General features: G+C 38.2%; 1 protein-coding gene across 1 annotated transcript; it reads left to right on the top strand.

The window, feature by feature from the left end:
- The first annotated feature begins 158 nt into the window (after positions 1-158).
- Positions 159-27553, top strand: LOC127842627 (bifunctional arginine demethylase and lysyl-hydroxylase JMJD6-like). Its single transcript, XM_052372226.1, has 9 exons — positions 159-515; positions 2414-2625; positions 4321-4473; positions 8673-8773; positions 10686-10781; positions 18032-18179; positions 19981-20169; positions 22481-22629; positions 23772-27553. Exons 1-9 carry the CDS (start codon positions 461-463, stop codon positions 23923-23925), a joined length of 1257 nt encoding a protein of 418 aa, XP_052228186.1. The 5' UTR covers positions 159-460; the 3' UTR covers positions 23926-27553.

The following is a 27553-nucleotide window of genomic DNA, read 5'->3' as shown; positions in this document are numbered from 1 at the left end:
ATACAATACTCTAACACTTGCACATATTAATGATTATTATCAACAGTATGTGGTATAGATCTTATCATCTTATCAGTCAATAAATCACTGATACTGAAACCGATTTTGCCCGCAGAGCGGCCGCATTTAGCGCCGCAGATATGGCCGCAGTGGCCGCAGATTAGTGCTGTCCAAAGTTTTTCCCCCAACAGTTCGGCTTTATTGGAATCTTTTGGCGGAATACCAGACAACTTTCTTCCCACTCTCTTACACTGCGGTTCATTACATTCATGTATGTTGAGGTACGAAAGACAACTCTGCTAGGAGAATCCTCCCACCCCCCCCCTTTGAAAGCTGGCCGTTTTTATTGACCAGTTTGTCTTCGAGAATTGTGTGCCTACGTGATTTTTTCCCACTGGCAGAACAGCAAAATAGGTTTGAAGAAGAACTGCTTTTTTGCGAGTTTACAAGTATTTTGTAAATGGATCACAGGGTTCGAAAAAGGATTCGTGAAGCCAAAGCTAAGGCGAGGCCAGGTATTTATATGGCTTCATGTCTTGTAAAAGTTTAACCGTTTGCTTAAGTTTAGGAAGTCTTCGTCCCAATAAGTTTCATGCTCGGGATGTTTTAAAAATTTCATCGTAACTTTTAAATTGCTATGATAATGATTAGTAAAACAGTAAAATTTTAACGAAAAATCAACTTTTTTGCAGAAAAGAAAAATTACTATAAAATAAATATATAACAAGGTTTTCAACTAAAAAAGGACCGAAAATAGGGTGCATCGCTTTGAACAGCCATTATCCTCCAATTACCTTGAGTCCAGTGGTTAAGGAAACAACTAACATAATTTCTGAATTAATTCAAACAATGCCGCAGTAAACGATGTACCTTTAAAGATTTATTTCATTCCCGTTCAACCCATGTCAAAATTGTTTATTTACAGCGTGTTTAACCACGCAAAGCCGATAGTTCCATACACATCCACAAATGACATACACTACGCGCGTTGTTTACCTTGAGTCGAGAGATCACATCCGAAAAGCGAGAGTTCACGATTGCAATAGGCAGGAGGTCAACAAAACTTCGAAAATTCGATTCCCAGACAATCGCTCCTACGGACAATCGCTCCCACGCTAAATTTGACAGGGCGGACTGTCGCTCCTACGATGTTTTGACAGGGCGGACAGCCGCTCCTACGATGTTTTGACAGGGCTGACAGTCGCTCCTACATTATTTTGCCAACCCGGACAATCGTTCCTACATTCTTTTGTCAACCCTGACAGTTGCTCCTACATTATTTTGACTCCACGGCAAAAGTTTGCGATTGTCAAGGTTGGCAAAATAATGTAGGAGCGACTGTCTGCCCTGTCAAAACATCGTAGGAATGACTGTCCACCCTGTCAAATTTAGCGTAGGAGCGATTGTCCGTATGAGCGATTGTCCGGATACCCGAAAATTCGATTCACTGAACAAATTTAGAGAAACTGAAAGATTAATTAAACTTTTTTCATAACTTCTATTTACCGTTTAACAAGTTTCTGTTTTATCGGTCGATCTTCTTTTGAGCAACATTGACACGAAAAAGTGCTCAAGAGTTGAGCAAGAAATAACGTTTGCAATTTGTTCATATAAAATTCTGGCATATATATGTTACTATTAAAAGATTTGATAAAATTATCATCCAATCGGGACAGGATTTACCCACTGAACGTGTGTATATCATCATGTAACCTATTTTCGCAATGTGCGTGCACAGATCGTTCCATGCAACATTTTCAGGGAATCGTGAAAAAATAAAAGAATTTTCATTAAAATAAATCAAATACATGAAAGTGTTAAGTTTAAAGTAGGGCAATGGTCTGGAATTTATATGCAAGTTTAATGAAGAGTACTGAAAACATGCACGAAATATGCATAAATTTGGATTATTTTAGTTGAAGTAAGATTTTTAAATACAATTAAACTGGTTTTTTCCTTATTTTAGTTGTGTCTGTAATGATTTTCAAGCGAAGTAATATTAGTAAAACAAAATACTCCGAGCGCATGTCTGTGACGTCATCATGAGAGCCGCGTTCTTAATGTAAACAAAGTGATCGAAATTAGGTTATGCTCGAAAATAGGGAATCGTACAATACTCTATCAGCGATTTCCATGAACTCAGTGTTATTAAACGCAGAAATGAATTTCCTTTCTGGAAATGTACATGTACATTTTGTGCAATTTTTTTACAATTGCTAGATTAAATTTTAAACAATAACACGATACACAACTCACGTGACATACTCGTCGACGATTGCCACTGTCAATAAAAGATAAAAAATGACAACAATTTTTCAACACAGACGATTTTTTTAAGACAATGATTTTGAAATATTGAACTTAGAATTTTAGCGATGATTTTGAATTTCCAGTTTCGTGTTATGTATTTCAGAATTGGAATTGGAAAAGAATAGCTGGTATAAGCATCAGTACCACGAAAAATTTGATTTATCTCAATCCTTGGTGAAGGATACCATACCTAGAATAGATGCCAGAGAGGTATCCCTGGAAGAGTTTCGTGAAAAATATGAAAGAACCTACACCCCAGTGGTGATTACACATTTGCAAGATGGTTGGTTGGCGGAACAAAAGTGGACTATGGAGGTATGAATTTTTCTTTTTTTGTTTATTTCATTCTTTACAAATAATACATTTTGCAATTTCTTTTTATAACTTAATGATGCCTTTATTGAAAAAAGAAAGACTTGAATACAGTCATTTTGAGGGTTGGTAGAATACTTTTGTTACTTCCCAGTGAGTTCAATAGTTCTCGTCTAATCCTTACAAGCCAAATCAAACATGTTTAAGCTTGATACTATTTTCTTGATTATCTTCAAGATCTTAAACAGATCAGACATATAAACATGTTCATTAAGTTTCTTAAGATAATCTTAGACAAGTTCAGAAACAGCCATATAGCTTCATAGGTTTTAACCAGAATATTCCTTAATTGTAGTATTTAGCCATTTCAGTTTTTGTGTGTCCTGTAGTTACATCTTTCATCCAGTCATCAGCAACATTTGTATTTATGTCCCCCTTCAAAGGAGAGAGTTATATAGTTTTGCTGGATGTCGGTTGGTCGGTCAGTCCGTTGGTCCACTTTGTTTCCGATCAATAACTCTGCAACGAATTGTGCATTGGCCTTGGACAGTAGATGACCCTATTGAAATTGCAGTCACTAGGTCAAAGATCAAGGTAACTGTCACAATAGGTGTACAAATAGTTTCTGATCAATTACTTTTAGCGAATTGACCAATTGGCTTTATACATGTACTTCACATGACTTTGTGCATTGGCCATGGACAGTAGATGACCCCTATTGAAATTAGGTTCACTAGTTCCTGTTTTGGGGGACCTTTGTCACCGACAGCAGAACTCTTGTTTATCTTGAGATTTCTTTAAACCTCGAGGGAGACATAACTGTGTTGTAAACAGCCCTTGTTTGTTGATATTAAACATAATTTTGTTTTAACAGACGAGAGCCAAATAAAAATGCTATTCTTGTAATTTAGCAAATATGTACAATAAGAAATAAATATACCACTATAAGGGCTGTCACTGGAAAATATTTGGATTTTCTCTCTACATTGTTCATTTCATGAAAGCTGTCACAACTTTTTATATAAATAAGGAGCAATTTAATAAACCTAACATAATGGAACTGAGAACTGATAAGACATTGAAAGTTAAGCTGCATACTTTTTGAGTGTGCTTTAATATCATGAAACACACACAGAGTTTTAAAATGAAGATCCAGTAAAGTTTGTATACATGTATAAGTAGTAAACAAGTTCTTTTTGCAACTAAATCCCCAATTAAAATATTAAATTCCACACAACAAATAAGAAATTATTGTGATAGCCATTTAGAGTCCTGAAAATGTTTAAGCTCAATTCAAACATACACAGCCTGTATATGTTTGAGTCTTGTGGGAAAAATAGTCTAATGGATGTGCGTAAAGTGTTGTCCCAGATAAGCCTATGCATTTTCTCAGATAATCCTGTGCTGACTGCATAGTCTTATCTTGGACAATACTAACTCTTTCAGTGCTGGAACCAAATTTTGAAGGCCTTTGCAAACAGTCTGGATCCAGATGAGACGCCACAAAACATGGCGTCTCATCAGGATCCAAACTGTTTGCTATTCTGATAGTATTCTTTGAAAAAATATGAAGAAAATGCTAATTTTAGTAATTCAGCAGACGACATTTTAGCAGACGACAAATTTCCCAGCATGCAAAGGGCTAAACGCTCACGAGTTAAGCCCAATTATCCCAGAACAAGGATCATATGTTAACAGAGGTTGTCAAAGAAGTACCGTAACCAGCGTTTCAAGTGCGGTGAGGATGACGAGGGATACTCTGTCAAGATGAAGATGAAGTACTTCACAGAGTACATGAAACACACCAAAGACGACAGCCCTCTCTACATCTTTGACAGCAGCTATGGAGAGGTATGCAAAGTCTAGGTTAGACCTAAGTACTCCGAATCTGTAGTGTTTGAAAAAACAAACAACCTATGATTTTGATAAATTTCTACAAAAATATTTAAGTACACAGAAAAAGTACATATGTTTTAATATTATAGGCATGCTGTATAGAAGTTGTATTAGCTTATTAGAAAAGGTATATTATAACTACTGGCTATTTTTGCTGCTGGTGAAGATTATAGCTTGCAGATTAGATAGCAATATAAAGTTTTGTGTGGTTCAATGTTTTATTTTGCAAATTTGTGAGTTTCAGATTAACAACAACAAATGTTCTTTTTACACATAGTAAATATTAATCTTGACATGGTCATTGATATTTTGTTGTATAAATATAATTATGTACTTGTATAATATATAACTATTCCTCTGTTCAAGATTATACATCAATTATAAAGTGTTGATTATTTTATGTTCAGTGTTTTTTTTTATGGCAATTTTGGGGCTGATATTCGGCCCCATTCCCCTAAAAAAAGAGTATATATTTTTCCCCAATTTTGTAGAAAAAATCCCCTCCAGAGGTTGTTTTTTTATTTATTTTTTTTATACAGAATTGTCTAATGATAAATATATCTCAAATTTATTTCATTAACAACTAACAAAGAATATAACTATAATTAATAAATTATGATTTTTTATTATTCAATATAAAGAGTTATATTAAATTAGTTTTTCCCGAATCAGTGGACTTTTCACATGAATTGCATTTTTTTCCCAAAATGGCCAGGAAAAGGCCTGATGTATTTATATTGTTTCAATATTTGTTGACAAAAACATTCCAATTTGGTCCATTTTACTGATAAAAAAATGCTCAAATTTGCCATTTTATTGATTTAAAAAATCCCGATTAGACTAAAATTCACAAATTGGCAATGAAAACTGAGACTGTGCATGACTGCTGAACTGTCTGAAACTAATGTTGAAAAAATCATTGATATATATTTATTAAGAAAAAGGACAGACACATTCAGTTTTGAATATTACATTCATACATACATGTTTATTATCCCCAGGTTTTTCGGAGAAAAAGTGGGGATATTGTATTGATGTGGGTCTGTCCGTCCGTCCATCCTGGCCACCTGCTCCTACACTATTAGCACTAGAACCTTGAAACTACCAGTCATGGTAGCTATGAGCATATGTGCGACAGTGACAGTGACGGAATTTTGATCTGACCCCTGGGTCAAAAGTTATGGGGGTTGGGGCGGGCCGGGTCAGAGATTTTCACTCATTTTTATGCCCCCCTTCGAAGAAGAGGGGGTATATTGCTTTGCTCATGTCGGTCTGTCGGTCGGTCTGTTGGTCGGTCGGTCTGTCCGTCCACCAGGTGGTTGTCAGACGATAACTCGAGAACCCTTGGGCCTAGGATCATGAAACTTCGTAGGTACATTGATCATGACTCGCAGATGACCCCTATTGATTTTGAGGTCACTAGGTCAAAGGTCAAGGTCACGGTGACCAGAAATAGTAAAATGGTTTTCGGATGATAACTCAAGAACGCATACGCCTAGGATCATGAAACTTCATGGGTAGATTGATCATGACTTGCAGATGACCCCTATTGATTTTGAGGTCACTAGGTCAAAGGTCAAGGTCACGGTGACCCGAAATAGTAAAAATGGTTTCCGGATGATAACTCAAGAACGCATACGCCTAGGATCATGAAACTTCATGGGTAGATTGATCATGACTCGCAGATGACCCCTATTGATTTTGAGGTCACAAGGTCAAAGGTCAAGGTCACGGTCACCCGAAATAGTAAAATGATTTTCGGATGATAACTCAAGAACGTTTACGCCTAGGATCATGCAACTTCATAGGTAGATTGATCATGACTTGCAGATGACCCCTATTGATTTGAGGTCACAAAGGTCACTTCATAGGTAGATTGATCATGACTTGCAGATGACCCCTATTGATTTTGAGGTCACAAGGTCAAAGGTCAAGGTCACGGTCACCGGAAATAGTCAAATGATTTTCGGATGATAACTCAAGAACGCTTTTGCCTAGGATCATGACACTTCATAGGTACATTAATCGTGACCCGCAGATGACCCCTATTGATTTTCAGATCACTAGGTCAAAGGTCAAGGTCACAGTGACAAAAATCGTATTCACACAATGGCTGCCACTACAACGGAAAGCCCGTATGGGGGGCATGCATGTTTTACAAACAGCCCTTGTTTTATGTTAATTTACATTAACTTCTTCAGTTCTGCACTGATTTACTTCAAATTGATACTGAGCCTCACTAATGACACTAAGGTGAATCTCAACTATGCATGGCCCCATTACCAACCCTGGCGCGCCCCGGCCACATAGGCCACGCCCACCCAAAATTGCCTTTTACTATAATTTCTTCATTTCAACACCGATTCACTTCAAATTGATACTGAACCTCTCTTATGACTATACGGTCAATCTCAGCTATGCATGGCCCCATTACCAACCCTAGGGCATCCCGCCCACATAGGCCACGCCCACCCAAAATTGCCTTTTTCTATAAATTCTTCATTCCTACACCGATTCACTTCAAAATGATACTGAACCTCTCTTATAACAATACGGTCAATCTCAGCTATGCATGGTCCCATAACAAACCCTGGGGCGCCCCGCCCACATAGGCCACACCCACCCAAAATTGCATTTTACTATAATTTCTTCATTTCTACACAGATTCACTTCAAATTGATACTGAACCTCTTTTATGACAATACAGTTAATCATAACTATGCATGGCCCCATTACCAACCCTGGGGCGCCCCGCCCACATAGGCCATCTCCACCCAAAATTGCCTTTTACTACAATTTCTTCATTTCTACACCGATTCACTTCAAATTGATACTGAACCTCTTTTATGACAATACGGTCAATCTCAACTATGCATGGCGCCATTACCTACCCTGGGGCGCCCCGCCCACCCAAAATTGCCTTTTATTATAATTTCTTCATTTCTACACTGATTTACTTCAAATTGATACTGAACATCTCTTATGACAATGCAGTCAATCTCAGCTATGTAAGGCCCCATTACCAACCCTGGGGCGCCCCGTCCATAATAGGCCACACCCACCCAAAATTGTCTTTTACTATAATTTCTTCATTTCTACACCGATTCACTTCTAATTGATACTGTACTTCTCTTATGACAATACAGTCAGTCTCAACTATGTATGGCCCCATTACCAACCCTGGGGCGCCCCGCCCATAATAGGCCACACCCACATACGCCACACCCACCCAAAATGCCTTTTACTATAATTTCTTCATTTCTACACCGATTCACTTCAAATTGATACTGAACCTCTCTTATGACAATACAGTTAATCTCATCTATGCATGGCCCCATTACCAACCCTGGGGCGCCCCGCCAAAATAGGCCACGCCCACCCAAAATTGCCTTTTACTATAATATCTTCATTTCTACACCGATTCACTTCAAATTGATACTGAACCTCTTTTATGACAATACAGTCAATCTCAACTATGCATGGCGCCATTACCAACCCTGGGGCGCCCTGCCCACATAGGCCACACCCACCCAAAATTGCCTTTTACTATAATTTCTTCATTTCTACACGGATTTACTTCAAATTTATACTGAACATCTCTTTTGACAATAAGGTCAATCTCAACTATGTATGGCCCCTTTACTAACCCTGGGGCGCCCCACCCAAAATAGGTCACACCCACCCAAAATTGTCTTTTACTATAATTTCTTCCTTTCTACACCGATTCACTTCAAATTGATACTGAACTTCTCTTATGACAATACGGTCAATCTCAACTATGCATGGACCCATAACAAACCATGGGGCGCCCCTGGGTCAAACATACGGTGTGGGGATACGCGTCGGCCTCTGATGCGCCATTTCTAGTTCATATAATAAATCTCATTACATATAAAATAGTGAATTTTTTATTTTCCCCTTTTCCTAAAAAAATACGCGTTTTTCCCCTTTGGACGGGCCCCGCCACCAATCCCCTATAGGTGAAAAAAACACTGATGTTATGTTTAATTCTATCAGTACATACCTATTTATTGCAGTACATACATATGTATATATATTTCAAGCCTTTCTTGCTAAAACCTACTTACTATTTGTAAACAATTCCCAAAGAAGTTGGTGAAGTAAAGATAATGGAATTTTCATTTTGATTTCAGCATCCCAAAAAGAAACGTTTGCTGGAAGATTACACTGTACCACACTACTTTCAAGATGATCTATTTCAACTGGCTGGTGAAGAAAAGCGACCTCCATACAGGTAAACCTGACCTTCATACAGGTTAGCTTTTACCTTCATAAAATTAAACCTGACCTCCATACAGGTTAGGCTGGCCTGCATACAGGTAAGCCTGATCTCCATACAGCAGTGCTTTCCACAGGCCATTTAACGGGGCGCTTGTATTTCAAAATCAGAACCCGCAGGGCGCCTGAAATCTTCCGGTCAGTGTATTTTGTCTGTTACTGCAACTAGCCATTCTTAAGATGAAAGCGATATCAACTTCGCCGATTTTGAATTTTGAAAGCGGATTTACGATCCTCTGTCAACTACATCTAACGCTTTACATCTAAAGCCTGCTTAAGGTCAGAGCGTCGCTGTGCTGGAAAATCAATATTGGCCAATGAGAGCGTACGCTTTGTATAAGCGACAGCACTCATAGGCAGGCATAACCTGCAGTTAAATCATGCAGACAACTCGTGACTAACATGTAATTGCCACAGAACTCTTGGCCAGTTACTAAGAAGACTGATATGGGTGTAATCCTCGTGGAAGTTGTGCATTTCATGAATAATACTGTCAAAACATTTACTTGACTCGTAAAGCGTTTTAACAAATTATCGTTGAATTTATTTCGCAACTGTTAATGTTTTCTTCAAGTCTCAAATGAGCATAATTAAATTTGTAATCCGAAGCCCACTTCCGAATGTGAATTTTAACTCTACGTTAACTCTTGCTTCAAATAAACAGTGATAATATATTTCGTGTTGACCCTTTGTCTCTATAAAAAGGGCGCGAAAATTATGCAGTATGTACAACGTCACGTCATGTGCATAGAAAGTGTGGGTGTATTGAGCGTTGCATTAACAAGCACACACCACGTCAAGCGATTTACACATGTTCAGTGGCAATATTTCATCAAATCTATAAATAGTCACTTATGCGGAAATTCATTTGTTACTTTAGAAAAATGGCAATGTTTGTTGTTAAAGAAATTATTGAGCATTGTTATCGTCAATATTTACCAGAAAGTGCTTTTAAAAATGGGATTATCATGTAATGAATAGAAACTTGAAAAGTAGTAAGTATGCAGTAATACAGTCAGATTGATACGGATGTACATGTATTGGGGAATCGTTCGAGTCGGGATTTTTCTGCGGGAAAGTTTTAAAAGAATTACTCAAAAATGTCTTTATAGCCGGCAGGTTTCTTGAAGAGTCATAACGCATCAAATGACGTCTTTTGACGCTGTTTTTCTTAGAGTTATAATGCACCACAGAACGTCAATTGACATGTGAACTTAAAAAAAAAGTCAACAAGCCACCCCTAAAGGCCCCGGGGCGCCTGAAAAAATCCTGTGGAAAGCACTGATACAGGTTAGCCTTACCTACATACATGTATGCCTGACCTTCATACAAGCAAGCCTGACCTTTCAAGTTAGCCTACCCTGCATTGCATACAAGTTAGCCATACATCCATACAGGTAAGCCTGACCTCATTACATGTTAACCTTGCCTCCATGCAGGTAAGCCTGACCTCATTACAGGTAAACCTGACCTCCATACAGGAAAGCCTGACCTCCATACAGGTGAACCTTACCTCCATACAGGTAAGCCTTACCTCGATGAAGGTAAACCTTACCTCCATACAGGAAAGCCTGACCTCCATACAGGTGAACCTTACCTCCATACAGGTAAGCCTGACCTCCATGAAGGTAAACTTTACCTCCATACAGGAAAGCCTGACCTCTTAACGTCTGTAAGACATGTTCACAAGTTGAATTGGTGTATGCTTCACAAATAATTGCATGTAACAGGGTATGTAGATATATAGCTGAGTCTGCACATCATTAACAGTCTACGTAAAAAAGATTCTGCATGTCTTTGTCTTATTACACCATCCTGATGTTTCAATGCAATGTGTGATAGTTACCATGTGGACCCATCTTCTCCAGGTGGTTTGTGATGGGGTCCCCACGGTCGGGTACCGGCATACACATAGACCCACTGGGAACCAGTGCCTGGAACGCTTTAGTGACAGGATACAAGAGGTAACATTTAACATATCTATCTATCAGATAGACGGCTGGTTAAGGATTGGACAAATCATGCCCCTGGTGTCAAAACTAGCCACGCTCCAAGTAATGTACTAACTATTTGGTATAGGACATCAGTTTGTGGTCCTCTGCAAAGATTGCTCAAATTATACCCCAGGTGCAACACTAGTCATGCTCCTCACAGATAGAGATCAAGAGCAATCTTGTCCCTCTATTATTGGAGATTCACTACAAGAGTTATTTTTACATGCAAATGAAATATTAATTTTGCATCATAAGATATTTTGGTTCCAATTAAACTTTTGGGGTCATTCATGTGACATGAAACAAACAGTATTTTATTATTAGCCTTTTCAAGTTCAGATTTGGTTTTCATAAAGTTGGCGTGGTAAAAAGCTTTTCCTTTGGTTTGTTGTCTAAATATGCCAATCACTAAGCTTATTAAGCAGTTTTGCAAAGCCATCCTGGATTCTCTAGATTAATACAATTATATAGTATATACTAACTTCACACTGGAAAATTCCTGTCAAACTCATTTTGTGATACAGACCAAACATTCTGTTATTTATTGGCATTTCTTGTTTTTCGCTACACAAAAGTTGCTTATGCAAATTTTATTGAAAAATAAAGCCCCAAACAACATTGATTATAAAAATAAATAAGTAATAAGGGCCTTTAAATTATAAACAGATACAGCTTTTTTCGATTTCACAACAACCCATGCAAAAGACAGACAATATTTCTGAAACTGTCGGACCTAGTGTCTGCCCAAACAAACACGTAAATCTTTCGTTAAATATTGGCACAAAACTAGGAATGTGTAAAAAAAAAATACAGACTGGTATTTGATTATTTTACTTTGATAGATTATTAAACTTTAAAATAAAACAGAATTTACCAACTAGTCAAACGGCCATCTTTGCTGGTAACTTGCAAAATTCAAAGCTTTATTCTTAAGTTACAGCTCCTGCTTAAAAATTTGTAGTGAATGAAGTCAAGATATAAAAGGAATATTAATATTAATTAAAAGCTGATCACTGTCTTATGATATGGCCGGAAAGTGAGCAGCATTATAAAATTTAACAAAAGGAACAAAGGGTAACTTGTACCTGTTTCGGCAAGGATGTTGCCATCTTGATTGTTACGGGATTCCTCCCCATGAGAGTACTAGTATTTTATATTGCTGCTTAAAATTACTTGTTATGTAAAAAAAATCACAAAGAATGAGTTTTAATTAAGTTGCTATTTTATTGTATTTAGAACTGTTAAACATTTGGAACATCATAATAATAAAAATAAACTATAATGGTATTTTCTTTTGTTTGGTTAAATAGGTCATGTAAAATCTCATGTCTGGTAAGCTTTTTTTGTCTTTCGCATGGGTGGCACTAATTTTATTAGCTAGGCTGTTTTCGGAGAAAACTCGAGGTATTGTCATAGCAAGCTCGTCGTGTCCGTCATCGTGTCCACCGTCCGCGTCGTGCTAAAACCTTTGCATTTTGTCAAGGTTTTGGCTCTGAAATCAAAGTGCTTCCACCTACAACTTTGCAACTTCATATGAAGCTGCACCTAGATGAGTTCTACACGCCACACCCATATTTGGCTCACTAGGTCAAAGGTCAATGTCACTGTGACCTCTAAAAAAATAAAAATTCTGACAAGCTTTCATTTCTTCAAAAATGCACCCACAGCTGAGCGTGGCATCTGTTATGCGATGCTCTTGTTATTTAAACAGGGTTCGCACAGACCTTGAAAAGTGCTTGAAAATCAAGGTTTATCTTGAAAAGTGCTTAAAACCGATCTGGAGTGCTTATAAGTGCAAATTTTCAACCATAGCCTTGAAAAGTGCTTGAATTTGGCTGGAAAAGTGCTTGAAAATGAAATAACAACAATTAAAAATGTTTAAAACAGATTCATTATTTCCAAGCTTTCAGATAATTTCACGTCATATTGATCCGATGATATTGATCGCTCCTCCTATCTGGCCCACGATGAGTGCAAACCGTGTCAGATGATTTACACATGTTGAAATACAACTGTCCTGATTGGGCGCTTATTTCATCAAATCTTTAAATACAGTCCACTCTCGTTATTGCGAAGTCTGCGGGAATCAAAAAAAATATCGAGATAACGAGAGTTCGAGATATCTGATCAGGCGTTTTCAAAGACAAAATGAGACAAAAATTTACCTAGTTTTTAACATCCAAATACCTGCATGTGGTCTTACTAAAGCTGTCACCGTGTGGCATAATTCTCGCTACTACCCTATCTATTACCTGATATATACGTGTTTTTACAAGGCATGCTTAAATTTGCTATTTAAATGCTTAAAATGACGTTTAAAGTGTTACAGAATTGCATGAACACATGTGGTTATCATTTTTCTAAACTGTCGAGTAAACATCGGGTTATGTTGCTTTTTAAAGTTATGATGCAATTGACGTCCAACAAGACGAGGGTATTCCATCAACATGCGTAAATCACGTTCCGGAATACTGAACTGTACATGTACATTTGGTAGTTTGAAATGCTTAGTTCAATCGATTCATTAGTACAGGATAAAATAAAAATGAAAGGCCATTCTGATTCTTATCTTTATTATCTTTATTAGCATTCTGACCAATTGTTATGCAAAAACAGAGCAGCAAGTAGACATGGGCGATAATTAAAATCAACTTGCACTGCAAAAATATAGCTCAATGCATTTTGGAATGTTGTTTGTAAACACAATTAGTCGTTCGGCCTTTTGGCAGGCTGTGTTTTGATTGCAGTTAAAGTGACAGTTTAAGTGACAGGCCTTACTCAAGTGTCAATGGCTAACGACATTACACACGTGTGGTCATCGATTCAATTAACGGATCAATTATCTACCGTACAGGTGTTGGGAGCAGACAGGCGAAGCTGGACAGTGAAGCATCGAAGAAAAAATTCTCACCTTTGCTGACACTGGGACAGTTATTCGCACTTTGAGATAAACCACAGTTAATACATGTAAAATAAGGACTCGGGGAAAAAAAATTATATAGAGATATCGAATTATTCAACATTATGAAAATCGAGATATGCAATGTTTATAAATATAGATACAGAAGAAAAATAGTTGGGACATTGAGCTGACTTCGACATATCAAGAATATCGAGATATCCGATATCGAGATAACGAGGGTGGACTGTAGAATCATATGAGGAAATTCATTTGAGACTTTGGAAAATTGCAGACGTTTGTGTTTATGACTCTAATTGTCTATATTACCCACCCATAATTTGATTTTAAAAATGGAAATCGGGCATATATGGGATTATTGAGTAATGAATAAAGATGGGAGAAGTTGCATGTATGTGATTGAGACAGTTGAAACATATGTATCGGGGAATCTGGAGACTCTGGATAATACGATTACTACAATCAGTTATGAGTTCTCCTTGGCTTCAAACTGTTAATTGAATAATCAAACACTCAGGTGTGGTATCCTACAGCTAGGTGCTAACAATGTTTTCTTTTATACGCGGCGTTTTATAAGACAAAAAAATACTGTCATGGGCCTGGGTGTGAAATACATTATTCATTATCACTTTTAAATGAAAGGGATCAATACAATGCGTTTATGTTGAATTATTTTATTTTAAGCGAACACGATGAACATGGCGGTATATATTATGGGTCTGTGGTGATTTGCGGTGTTCGCCTTATGGCAAACGGCCCCGCGCCATTTGATCTGAACACTCATCGCGGGGTTCATATTGGTAAGCGAACACAGTGAGATGAACACCGCAGCGAGTGGCGTTTGTTTAAGTGCACGGTGCCTGTCCAAAGGGTAAAAATACATATTTTCATGTCTTTTCCATGAGTCCGAAGTCGTAGTTTTTTTTCCAGATGTATGACAGTTCCGATCTGTTTATACTAGCAGGTACTGGATTGGTACAGGTTTTATAATGTAAGGGAAGGTAGCTACTACTCATCTTTCGCCAATTGGTCTACTTTGTTGTTTTTTTTTGTATGCATTATGCCATTACGGTGCTGACAAGTTGAAATATGCCAGTGAATAAGTGCATTTTTCAGAAAGGGTTGCTTTTGAAGTACCCTTGGATTATTGACAACGCCAATTCTAAGTATGCAGAACAGATATAGAGATGGCTAGTATGGGGGAATCTGCGTTGTAAAGCCACCAGAAGAGTGAACATTTAGAATACATATTCAATACAAATAACGGGTTTTGTTTTGGTATGTGTAATGCCTTTGGTCAATTACGGTACTATATCATAATGAAATATCTTACTTTTGATTAAAACAGTTGTTACGGTATCAGGGTAGTGCATACTGTTGTAAGTCACAAAGAATGTTAAGCAAGAAGGGATCAATTTAGAGAAAAATGTTGTTAGTATTGGACAATAATATGCATTTTTCAGTTTGTCGGACTAAAAAAGTGCTTGAATTTGGATTTTTTTCCCTTAAAAAGTGCTTAAAAAGTGCTTGAATTTCATTCAAGAAAATCTGTATGAAACCTGTTAAAGGCACATACAATTGAAAGATATAACCCTATTGGAATATATAATGTTCAGTTTCATATTAAAATTATGTAGGGATGTCTGTTTATGTATTTGCAGAAAGTGTTGTCCTAGATTAGCATGTGCAGTCTGCAGGTTAACCAGGGACGAACTTTTTGCTTAGAACAGATTTTTGTTATGAAGAAATTTCCTTAAAAAAACATAAAAAAACAGAAAGTGTTGTCCCTGCGTACTGCACAGACTAATCTGGGATAACGTCTGCAGACTGCACAGGCTTATCTGGGATGACGTCTGCAGACTGCACAGGCTTATCTGGGATGACATCTGCAGACTGCTCAGGCTTATCTGGGATGACATCTGCAAGCTGGCTTATCTGGGATGACATCTGCAGACTGCACAGGCTTATCTGGGATGACATCTGCAGACTGCACAGGCTTATCTGGGATGACATCTGCAGACTGCACAGGCTTATCTGGGATGGCATCTGCAGACTGCACAGGCTTATCTGGGATGACGTCTGCAGACTGCACAGGCTTATCTGGGATGACGTCTGCAGACTGCACAGGCTTATCTGGGATGACATCTGCAGACTGCACAGGCTTATCTGGGATGACATCTGCAGACTGCACAGGCTCATCTGGGATGACATCTGCAGACTGCACAGGCTTATCTGGGATTACGTCTGCAGACTGCACAGGCTTATCTGGGATGACATCTGCAGACTGCACAGGCTTATCTGGGATGACATCTGCAGGCTGCACAGGCTTATCTGGGATGACATCTGCAGACTGCACAGGCTTATCTGGGATGACATCTGCAGACTGCACAGGCTTATCTGGGATGACATCTGCAGACTGCACAGGCTTATCTGGGATGACGTCTGCAGACTGCACAGGCTTATCTGGGATGATGTCTGCAGACTGCACAGGCTTATCTGGGATGACATCTGCAGACTGCACAGGCTTATCTGGGATGACGTCTGCAGACTGCACAGGCTTATCTGGGATGACATCTGCAGACTGCACAGGCTCATCTGGGATGACATCTGCAGACTGCACAGGCTTATCTGGGATTACGTCTGCAGACTGCACAGGCTTATCTGGGATGACGTCTGCAGACTGCACAGGCTTATCTGGAAGACATCTGCAGACTGCACAGGCTTATCTGGGATGACGTATGCAGACTGCACAGGCTTATCTGGGATGACATCCGCAGACTGCACAGGCTTATCTGGGATGACATCTGCAGACTGCACAGGCTTATCTGGGATGACGTCTGCAGACTGCACAGGCTTATCTGGGATGACGTCTGCAGACTGCACAGGCTTATTTGGGATGACATCTGCAGACTGCACAGGGTTATCTGGGATGACATCTGCAGACTGCACAGGCTTATCTGGGATGACATCTGCAGACTGCACAGGCTTATCTGGGATGACATCTGCAGACTGCACAGGCTTATTTGGGATGACATCTGCAGACTGCACAGGCTTATCTGGGATGACATCTGCTGACTGCACAGGCTTATCTGGGATGACATCTGCAGACTGCACAGGCTTATCTGGGATGACATCTGCAGACTGCACAGGCTTATCTGGGATGACGTCTGCAGACTGCACAGGCTTATCTGGGATGACGTCTGCAGACTGCACAGGCTAATCTGGGATGACGGCTGCAGACTGCACAGGCTTATCTGGGATGACGTCTGCTGACTGCACAGGCTAATCTGGGATGACATCTGCAGACTGCACAGGCTTATCTGGGATGACGTCTGCTGACTGCACAGGCTTATCTGGGATGACATCTGCAGACTGCACAGGCTTATCTGGGATGACATCTGCAGACTGCACAGGCTTATCTGTGATGACGTCTGAAAACAGCACAGGCTTATCTGGGATGACATCTGCAGACTGCATAGGCTTATCTGGGATGACATTTGCGGACTTCACAGGCTTATCTGGGATGACATCTGCAGACTACACAGGTATATCTGGGATGACATCTGCAGACTGCACAGGCTTATCTGGGATGACGTCTGCAGACTGCACAAGCTTATCTGGGATGATGTCTGCAGACTGCACAGGCTTATCTGGGATGATGTCTGCAGACTGCACAGGCTTATCTGGGATGACATCTGCTGACTGCACAGGCTTATCTGGGATGACATCTGCAGACTGCACAAGCTTATCTGGGATGACATCTGCATACTGCACTGACTTATCTGGGATGACATCTGCAGACTGCACAGGCTTATCTGGGATGACATCTGCTGACTGCACAGGCTTATCTGGGATGACATCTGCATACTGAACTGACTTATCTGGGATGACATCTGCAGACTGCACAGGCTTATCTGGGATGACATCTGCTGACTGCACAGGCTTATCTGGGATGACATGTTACTCTTATGCATTTAGCCCCATTTTCCCAGAGGGCAGCTCATATTATGCTCCCCTAATAAACAATGACAATTCATGGTTCAGTAGTTTGCCCAATTTGTGTGTTTACATTCAGATGGTGTCTGCCGCCCTAAAAAACAATGACAATTCATGATTCATTAGTTTGCCCAATTTGTGTGTTAACATTCAGATGGTGTCTGCTGCCCTAATAAACAATGACAATTCATGGTTCATTAGTTTGCCCAATTTGTGTGTTTACATTCAGATGGTGTCTGCTGCCCTAATAAACAATGACAATTCATGGTTCATTAGTTTGCCCAATTTGTGTGTTTACGTTCAGATGGTGTCTGCTGCCCACACACACACCCAAGGACATGCTGAAGGTCAAGTCTACAGAGGGCGGCAAGCAAAGGGACGAGGCAGTCACCTGGTTCTCAGTCATATACCCCAGAACACAGCTCCCTACATGGCCAAAAGATATGCAAGCGGTAGGATTCTAGTGTTTAAGTTCAAACTATATGTAATGATTACAGAATATTGTTAGCTCATCTATTTTTTGAAAAAAATTATGAGCTATTGTCATCACCTTGGCGTCGGCGTCCAGTTAAGTTTTGCGTTTAGGTCCACTTTTCTCAGAAAGTATCAATGCTATTGCATTCAAACTTGGTACACTTACTTACTATCATGAGGGGACTGGGCAGGCAAAGTTAGATAACTCTGGTGTGCATTTTGACAGAATTATGTGCCCTTTTTATACTAAGAAAATTGAAAATTTTGGTTAAGTTTTGTGTTTAGGTCCATTTTATTCCTTAAGTATCAAAGCTATTGCTTTCATACTTGCAACACTTACTAACTATCATAAGGGGACTGTGCAGGCAAAGTTATGTAACTCTGACTGGCATTTTGACAGAATTATGTGCCCTTTTTATACTTAGAAAATTGAAGATTTGGTTAAGTTTTGTGTTTAGGTTAACTTTATTCCTACAGTATCAAAGCTATTGCTTTCATACTTGCAACACTTATTAACTATCATAAGGGGACTGTGCAGGCAAAGTTATGTAACTCTGACTGGCATTTGGACGGAATTATGGGCCCTTCATACTTAGAAAATTGAAAATTTGGTTAAGTTTTGTGTTTTGGTCAACTTTACCCCTAAAGTATCATAGATATTGCTTTCATACTTGGAACACTCGCAAACTATCATAAGGGTACAGTAAAAGGACAAGTTGCATAACTCTGGTTGTCATTTTTACGGAATTGTGGCCCTTTTTTGACTTAGTTACTTTGAATATATGGTTAAATTTTGTGTTTCGATCCACTTTACTTCTTAACTATCAAGGCTATTGCTTTCAAACTTCAAATACTTTCATGCTATCATGAGGTTACTGTACCTGGCAAGTTGAATTTTACCTTGACCTTTGAATGACCTTGACTCTCAAGGTCAAATTATTAAATTTTGCTAAAATTGCCATAACTTCTTTATTTATGATTAGATTTGATTGATACTTTGACAAAACTACTCTTACCTGACATACCACAATAGACTCCACCCAAACCATCCCCCGTGCCCCCCCCCCCCTCCCCCCCTAAATTATTATTATAATTTTTTTTTAAGATCATCTCACAAATGACCACCACACCCTCACACTATACACCCCCCACCACCCACGCCCACCCCCAATTTTTTTTTTGAAACAGTTAAAAAACAAATATTTATTTTTATTTTTTTATTTTTGAACCATTGCACCCAAGAATCCCCCCCCTCCCCGAATTTTTTTTTGCATTTTTTTTCGCATTTTTGGAAGATAATGTATTAAATGTCCACACCCCCACACTATACACCCCTCTTCACTCCACCTCTCCCTCCTTTGTGATTTAAATTGAGAGTCCCTTCACCTTTAAAAAGAAAATAGATGAGCGGTCTGCACCCGCAAGGCGGTGCTCTTGTTTTAAATCATGTGATTTATAAAGAAGTGTCATATTTACACAAATGTTCTGTTCTTTCTTTCTACTTAAATGTTTCCATATTCACATCTTTTAAATAAAATTAAACATATTTAAAAACAGAAATGTCACAGTGGCTATTCACTTGTATCATAAAACTGTGATAATTTCTCTGCATTGCTGAAATTTCAAGTGAATGAAATGTCTTGGTCATCATATCTAGCAAGTTATCATGCATTGTCAAATGTTGTGAAGCATGTAAATTAAGTAGTAATTGCTAGTAGCCTGTAGACAATACATTACAATGTCCGAGCTTTTTTTCTGACCCAACAACGCATGTTACAGCTGGAGATACTACAGAAGCCTGGAGAGACTGTGTTTGTGCCGGGTGGCTGGTGGCATGTGGTGGTCAATCTAGACCACAGCATCGCTGTTACCCAGAACTTCTGTAGTGTGGTCAATTTCCCCATTGTCTGGCACAAAACTGTTAGGGGACGGCCAAAACTGTCAAAAAAGTGGATCAAAATTTTGCGGGTAAATAGTAGTTTCTATTCTGCTGTAATCAAGTTAAGTCAAGAACGAAAATATATATTCCACAAAAAATTATTAGAGAGAGGTTGGTTAGTTGTTTACATATGACCAGCGTTCTAGATAAGCTGCGTATCAGTGAATATACACATTAGAAATATCAAGATACGCTCAATTTATCATTTCCTTGTGTAAATTTATGCAAGCCAATCTGGACTTATGCAAATGATGTAAATTCTCTGCGTACAACCTAAACAAAAATATAAACAGCTGATTGTCTTTCGCCAAAATATGAGACTTGTTATCGTAAAAATTAGAGCTAATTTATGCGCTGGATTGTAGAAATAGTTAGCCAGTCGGTATTTTCGAAGCCAAACCAAATTACTTCTCAAAGTAAAATTGATTCATTTTATATGGCAAAAGTTGTATAGAGTAAAAACATTGTACTGCCAATACTGAATGATTGAATTTCCTCTGTTTTCAAATAAAAAAGGGCACCCTTAAACGCTAATAAAACAACTGTTGAAAGTTGAAAAGAATGTTTTCCTTGGCTCACGGGCCTATAAACCAAGGACAGTTAAAAATAAAAAAAACACTTTAAGAAACCTACTTCTATGGAGGAATACACATTATTGCATAAACTCTATCTTTAATGCCCTCTGGCGGGGTGCAGAAATTTGGTAAAGGAGGGCTTGAACGGGATAAATCGTGTGTTAACAAGGCGATTCACGTGCTGTTCAAGCCCTGGGCCCGTATTCACCAACCCATTCTTAGACTTAAGAATAAAGAATAGACTTGGAACCAAGAAAAATGCATTCAGTGTTTGTCTATATACATGCCTCCATAGGTAATAATGCCATTAACAGAATGTTCTACATGAAGAATGATATGGATAGAGGTGTTTAATAACAAGTTTGACTCAAAATTCAAGCAATTCTTGAATATATCGATTTTAAGAATATTCTTTATTCTTAGACTTAAGTCTAAGAATTGTTTGGTGAATACGGTCCCTGTTAAGTGTTTTTCATATCCATAATCTGGTCCATGAGCAGTTACTTCCCTTCTCCAGCCTTCGACGATTTTCTAAGCATAAATGGGGAACTGAATAAGCACCAGTTTCCTCATGCATGCAGGGATAATGACTATTTCAATCCACTTTTCAAATTATACCATCTGCACTCTCTTGAAAAGAGCTTTATTTTATTGGCAACGTTAATTAAGTTAAGGTTATTTACTCAACACTTTCAAAAGACTATGCTGTAAATGTAAGTGTTTTTGTACCTTCAACGTTCCTGCTGTAAATTCCAAAATAATTCCTCATTTCTTACTTTGCGCGGCTGCATTTCAACTTTGCATTAATCCACTGTTTAAACACATTTTAAATCGAAAACTGCCTATCAGAAGGTAAAGCCTCGTCATTTCGGATGATGACCGAGTGAGGCATAAGTAAAACACAAATTGAACTGTATTGAAATAATCCAATTATTTTGTCGATGTCGAATGAACAAAACATATTTTTTTCAATGTTATTTTAATTTATTTTGGTATGTGTGATTTGTTTATGCAATAATAGCGAAAAAAACACATTTTGTCGGTCATGATCATCTGCGGGCGCTCTCAAAATCCGTTCGATTCCGTGCTATCATGAGGGTACTGTACCTGGCAAGTTGAATTTTACCTTGACCTTTGAATGACCTTGACTCTCAATGGATTTTTCGAGTGCCAGCAGATGATCATGCCCTCGAAAACGTGTATTATCCCTATATAGTTAATGTTTTATTGTGTTTAATATGATTAAAGAAGTGTGTCTGTACCCCGGCTATATTCTTACCCTTCAAGCAAGGCAAAATTTGACCATTTACCCCCAAGCTGTGAAAAGTGGGAGTATTTACCCCCATGGGTCAAAAATTATCTATAACGCTGACGACATGTTATTGTTCAATTGTATTCAACAATAATTGAGCTTAGAAATAAAAGTATTTATTATGCTCATTCGTGTAATCAGCAATTTTCTTAAGCATTTTTTAAAGGAATTTTCAGATTTTAATTAGTGAAAGTAATAACAAAAAAGACAAATTGATTGCTCCTCAAGTTCTGATCAAACTCAAAGTCTTTTTATTGAATTGCAGACGTTGTTACACCATGACTCATACAAATCTTCAAAGCTTTAATGAGTAATGTTTCACATTATTTCAGAGCTTTTCTTAAACAAGTTAAGTAAAAACCTTAGGTGGGTCAAACTTGTACGAGGCTGTCAGATTGTTGTTTTGTTCTTTTTTTTCATTAAGATGAGCAATCTCTCAATCTGTGTCCACAGAAAGAACGTCCAGAGGTGGCCCAGGTAGCTGACAAGGTGGACCTGGCCGAGCCTACAGGGTTCAACTCTGACAGCAGCAGCTCTGGCTCCTCCAGCTCCAGTGACTCAGACTCGGACTCTGAGTCTGACGGGGAGACCATGACCAAGAGGTGAGCGGCCTTTAAACAGCAGCCGGTGTATTGCTTCTTTAGCTGACATTGAAATGACTACAGTTGGACTCCTTCTTTAAAAAAGAAAAGTTTTTTGGCCACATTTACAGTTGCCTATGTGAACAAATGTGCACTGATATTCACCAATTTTCCACCGAAATTTTTTTTTTAGTATTGAAATTTTTATATTTTTGTACATGTATAGAACAGTCTGCTTGATTGTCATCATAGATTAATAGATGATTTTGAAAAATTCCACATTTTGTGGAAGCAAACACTCTTAAACTGCGTTTTTCAAAAGTTGGCTCAATATTCTTCTTCTATATGCATTGCATGAGCAAATTTAGAAAAAGGTGTAGTTTTTCAATTGGACATGCATTCGTACAAACAGGGTGGTGGACTGTTTAAAAAGAATTAATACAAATAAACCTTTTTAGGGGCATGTTATAAAATGACAGCTACAAATTAAGTATTTTTTAGTTAATTAATCTGGTTGCAAACTTATTATGTACTTTTGACAGTGTTTACTAATCCTGGATGTACAAGTCTTTAGTTGAAACACGGCGGCTATTGTGTTGTGTTAGTGTATTTGATGCCGAAAAAATGTTTAATATATACAAAACAACTGATGTCTGTGATGAAAAATTGTCATCCTATTGGTTGAAACCTATTTATTTAAGCTTGATTGCATCAAAAGCCTCAGGCTTAACCCTTTGCATGCTGGGAAATTTATTGTCTGCTAAAATGTCGTCTGCTGAATGTTTAAAATTAGCATTTTCTTCGATTTTTTTCAAAGAATATTATCAGAATAGCAAACAGTTTGGATCCTGATGAGACGCCACGTTCTGTGGTGTCTCATCTGGATCCAAACTGTTTGCAAAGGCCTTCAAAATTCGGTTCCCGCACTGAAAGGGTTAATGAAACGCTCTTCAGTCAGTTATCTGGGCCTAGAACCAGTACTTGGTGTCTTTTGGGGAGATCTTAAGAATGCTTCAACAGTGGGGATCGAACCCGTGACCTCCCGGTCACTAGGCGGACACAATAACCATTACACCACGGGGACCTCATCCTTTTAAATTAGCTGCTCGGACAGTTCTAGTGATGACACATAGGCACGATGTTAATACTTCATATCTTTTCAGACGGAGACTCTCCAAATCATGTTCAGGGTCAAGGTCAGTAACCCCAAATGGCAGTAACCAGGTACGAAGGTCGAGGTCTGATTCGTGTAGCAGTGCAGAAAGGTCAAGTCGCGGTAACCGAAGCATATCCAGTACTCCAAAGAACAGCAGATAACAAAGGAAGTTTCCTGGAAAGAAACTCATTATTTTCAGGAATATTTATCCTCTTAATACCAATTTCATTCATGTTATTAAGTCATAAGTGACATTCCTACTAGGCTATGGAACCATACATAATGTTCAATGTTGCATATTGTTTTGTTATAATCAACTTTTTTTGTAAAATGCAAACGTATTTTGTTCATTCTGTGTTCATTAAACATTGCAATCACATTATCTGTTTCAGATGAAAATGTTGTTATTGTCATCACATTATCTGTTTCAGATGAAAATGTTATTGTAAAGTTTCATTATTCATAAATCACTTTCATCTGAGCTTTTGCAAGAAATATTTATTGTGTCACAATTGTAAACCAAATTTTAGTTATTATTGTCAATATCCAATTCCTGTCCTGCTTCACATACCAGTATAAAGCTATGCACTTCGTTTTTGGGGCTCTATGCATTGAAATTCATGATTTCTTGATATCATTCACTATATTGTCTTTGAGGCTTTTAGTGATTGCTTTATTTAGTGATTGCTTTAGGCACCTCGATGTGAAAGTTTGTTTGCTACATACATTTGTTTAAACTTACAGTCAATATACGTTTAGAACTTCAATGTTTTTTTCTAATGTGATGCCTTTAAAAGATTAACGTATCCATTTATGTGTATTGAAAATTAAAAAAAAACACATTTATTTCAACTAGTGATAATACATATCATCTTGTGTTTATTTTGTTATCTTAAGAGCAAATTACACGCACTTGACGTCATTTCCTTGTTAAATGAAACTGACCTTTAATAGCCACTTGCAACACGTTGACAAAGGTGTGTCTAAAACATTTACATTACTTTTCACAGATCATAACTAATTAATAAATAATCTCGTACTGTTTTTAGCTCACCTGATTGCTCAGGTGAGCTTTTGTGACCGGTCTTTGTCCGTCATATGTCCGTCCGTCTGTCCGTCAACATTTGCTCGTAAACACTCTATAGGCCACATTTCTTGTCCCATCTTCATGAAACTTGGTCAGAAGCTTTGTCCCAATGAAATCTCGGCAGAGTTGGAAACTGGTTGTGCCGGGTTAAAAACTAGGTCACTAGGTCAAAAAAAAGAAAAACCTTGTAAACACTGTAGAAGTCACATTTCATGCCCAATCGTCATGTAACTTTGTCAAAATGTTTGTCTAAATAATATCTTGGTTGAGTTCAAAAGCAGTTCCGATCCGTTGAAAAACATGGTCGCCAGTGGGCGGGGTAGTTTTCCTTATTTGGCTATAGAGAAACCTTGTAAACACTCTAGAAGTCACAATTTTTGCCCAATCATCATGAAAGTTGGTCAAAACATTGGTTCAATTGATGTCTCGGACGAGTTCGAAAATGATCGAGATCTGTGAAAAAACATGGCCGCCAGTGGGCGGGGCATTTTTCTCTATATGTATATAGTGGCAGTTTTCCCTATTTGGCTATAGAGAAACCTTGTTAACACTCAAGAAGTCACAATTTTTGCCCAATCATCATGAAAGTTGGTCAAAACATTGGTTTTATTGATATCTCGGACGAGTTTGAAAATGGTCAGGATCGGTGAAAAAACATGGCCGCCAGTGGGCGGGGCATTTTTCTCTATATGTATATAGTTAAAACATGTGAACACAGTAAAAGTCACATTTTTGGCCCAATTTTCATGAAATTTGCTCAGAACATTTGTTTCCTTGATACAAGAGTTGAGTTAAAAAATGGTTCAGGTCAGTTGAATAACATGGCTGCTGGGAGGGGGGCAGTTTTCGAGTTTGCCCCCCCCCCCCCCTTTCGAAGAAGAGGGGTTATATTGTTTTGCTCATGTCGGTCCGTCCGTCCACCAGATGGTTTCCGGATGATTAGAGCGCTTATGCCAAGGATCATGAAACTTCATAGGTACATTGATCGTGACTCGCAGATGACCCCTATTGATTTTCAGGTCACTAGGTCAAAGGTCAAGGTCACGATGACCCAAAGCAGTAGAATGGTTTTCGGATTATAACTCAAGAACGCTTATGCCTAGGATCATGAAACTTCATAGATACATTGATCATGACTCGCAGATAATCCCTATTGATTTTCAGGTCACTAGGTCAAAGGTCAAGGTCACGATGACCCGAAATAGTTAAATGGTTTCCGGATGATAACTCAAGAACGCTTAGGCCTAGGATCATGAACCTTCATAGGTACATTGATCATGACTCGCAGATGGCCCCTATTGATTTTCAGGTCAAAGGTCAAGGTGACCTGAAATAGTAAAATAGTTTCCAGATGATAACTCAAGAACGCTTATGCCTAGGATCATGAAACTTCATAGGTTCATTGATCATGACTCGAAGATGACCCCTATTGATTTTCAGGCCACTAGGTCAAAGGTCAAGGTGACGGTGACCTGAAATAGTAAAATGGTTTCTGGATGATAACTCAAGAACGCTTATGCCTTGGTTCATAAAACTTCATAGGTATATTGATCATGACTCCCAGATGACCCCTATTGATTATCAGGTCACTAGGTCAAAGGTCAAGATCACAGTGCCAAAAAACGTATTCACACAATGGCTGTCAAGGTCAAGGTGACTCAACTTAGTAAAATGGTTTCCGGATGATAACTCAAGAATGCTTACGCCTAGGATCATGAAACTTCATAGGTACATTGATCATGACTCGCAGATGAAATAATGATGAAACTTGACCAGGATGTTTGTCTGGACAATATCTAGGTCAAGTTTGACATTTGGTAAAGATTGAATGAACCGACTCCTCTCAGGTGAGCGAACTAGGGCCATCTTGGCCCTCTTGTTTACAATATGATATATTGATTAGAATTTTGTACATGACTGTCAGTAGTGATAACCCAGGATCAAGAGATATCAATTGTTGAATAACATTTCAAGATTTGTTTCTCTATAATGATGAATATCAATATGTGCTGTCTGGAATTGAGTCTTCAAATAATAGCTGGCTGTCATTGAAGCAAATGTTTTTCATAACTGCTAGTAGATTGTTTTGTGTACATACAAAGTTGATACTCTATGCTTTTGTTTACATAGTGAGTGTTTTATATTATCAGAAAACATTAATTGTATTATATTCCACATTCATTTTTTATAAGCTTTATTTCATAAAAAGATTTCATTTACATAAGCTTTAAAAAAAGATACTGTTATTAGCAGTTAAGTTGGATGTTTGAAATAATTTCTAAATCGAAGCATTGTTGATTTCCATGTTGTTGTTTTTTATGCCCCCAAAGGATGGCATATAGTGATCAGTCTGTCTGTCACACTTTGCGTCTAGGTTACGAAAAATGCTCATAACTTTTATGTCGCTTCAGATGTAACATTCATATTTGGTATGCATGTGTATATGGACAAGGCCTTTCCATATGCACACAAATTTTGACCCCTTTGACCTTGACCTTGAACTTAGGGTCCGCGGTTAGGTTTCAAAAAATGTGTTTAGGTTTTGAAAAATTATCTTAATTTCTATCAAAGTGTTTATCGGGGGCATATGTCACTTTATGGAGACAGCTCTTGTTTAAAGTAAAATGTGATTGTGTTAAATAATTTGGATGCTACATGTTTGAGAATTTATGAAAAAGTTGAATAAAAATAATGATGCAGTT

This window comes from Dreissena polymorpha, chromosome 1 (genome assembly GCF_020536995.1).
Source record: "Dreissena polymorpha isolate Duluth1 chromosome 1, UMN_Dpol_1.0, whole genome shotgun sequence".
Taxonomy (NCBI): Eukaryota; Metazoa; Mollusca; class Bivalvia; order Myida; family Dreissenidae; genus Dreissena; species Dreissena polymorpha.
Note: the sequence above shows the minus strand (reverse complement) of the source record. Positions and strands in the feature narration are given on the sequence as shown.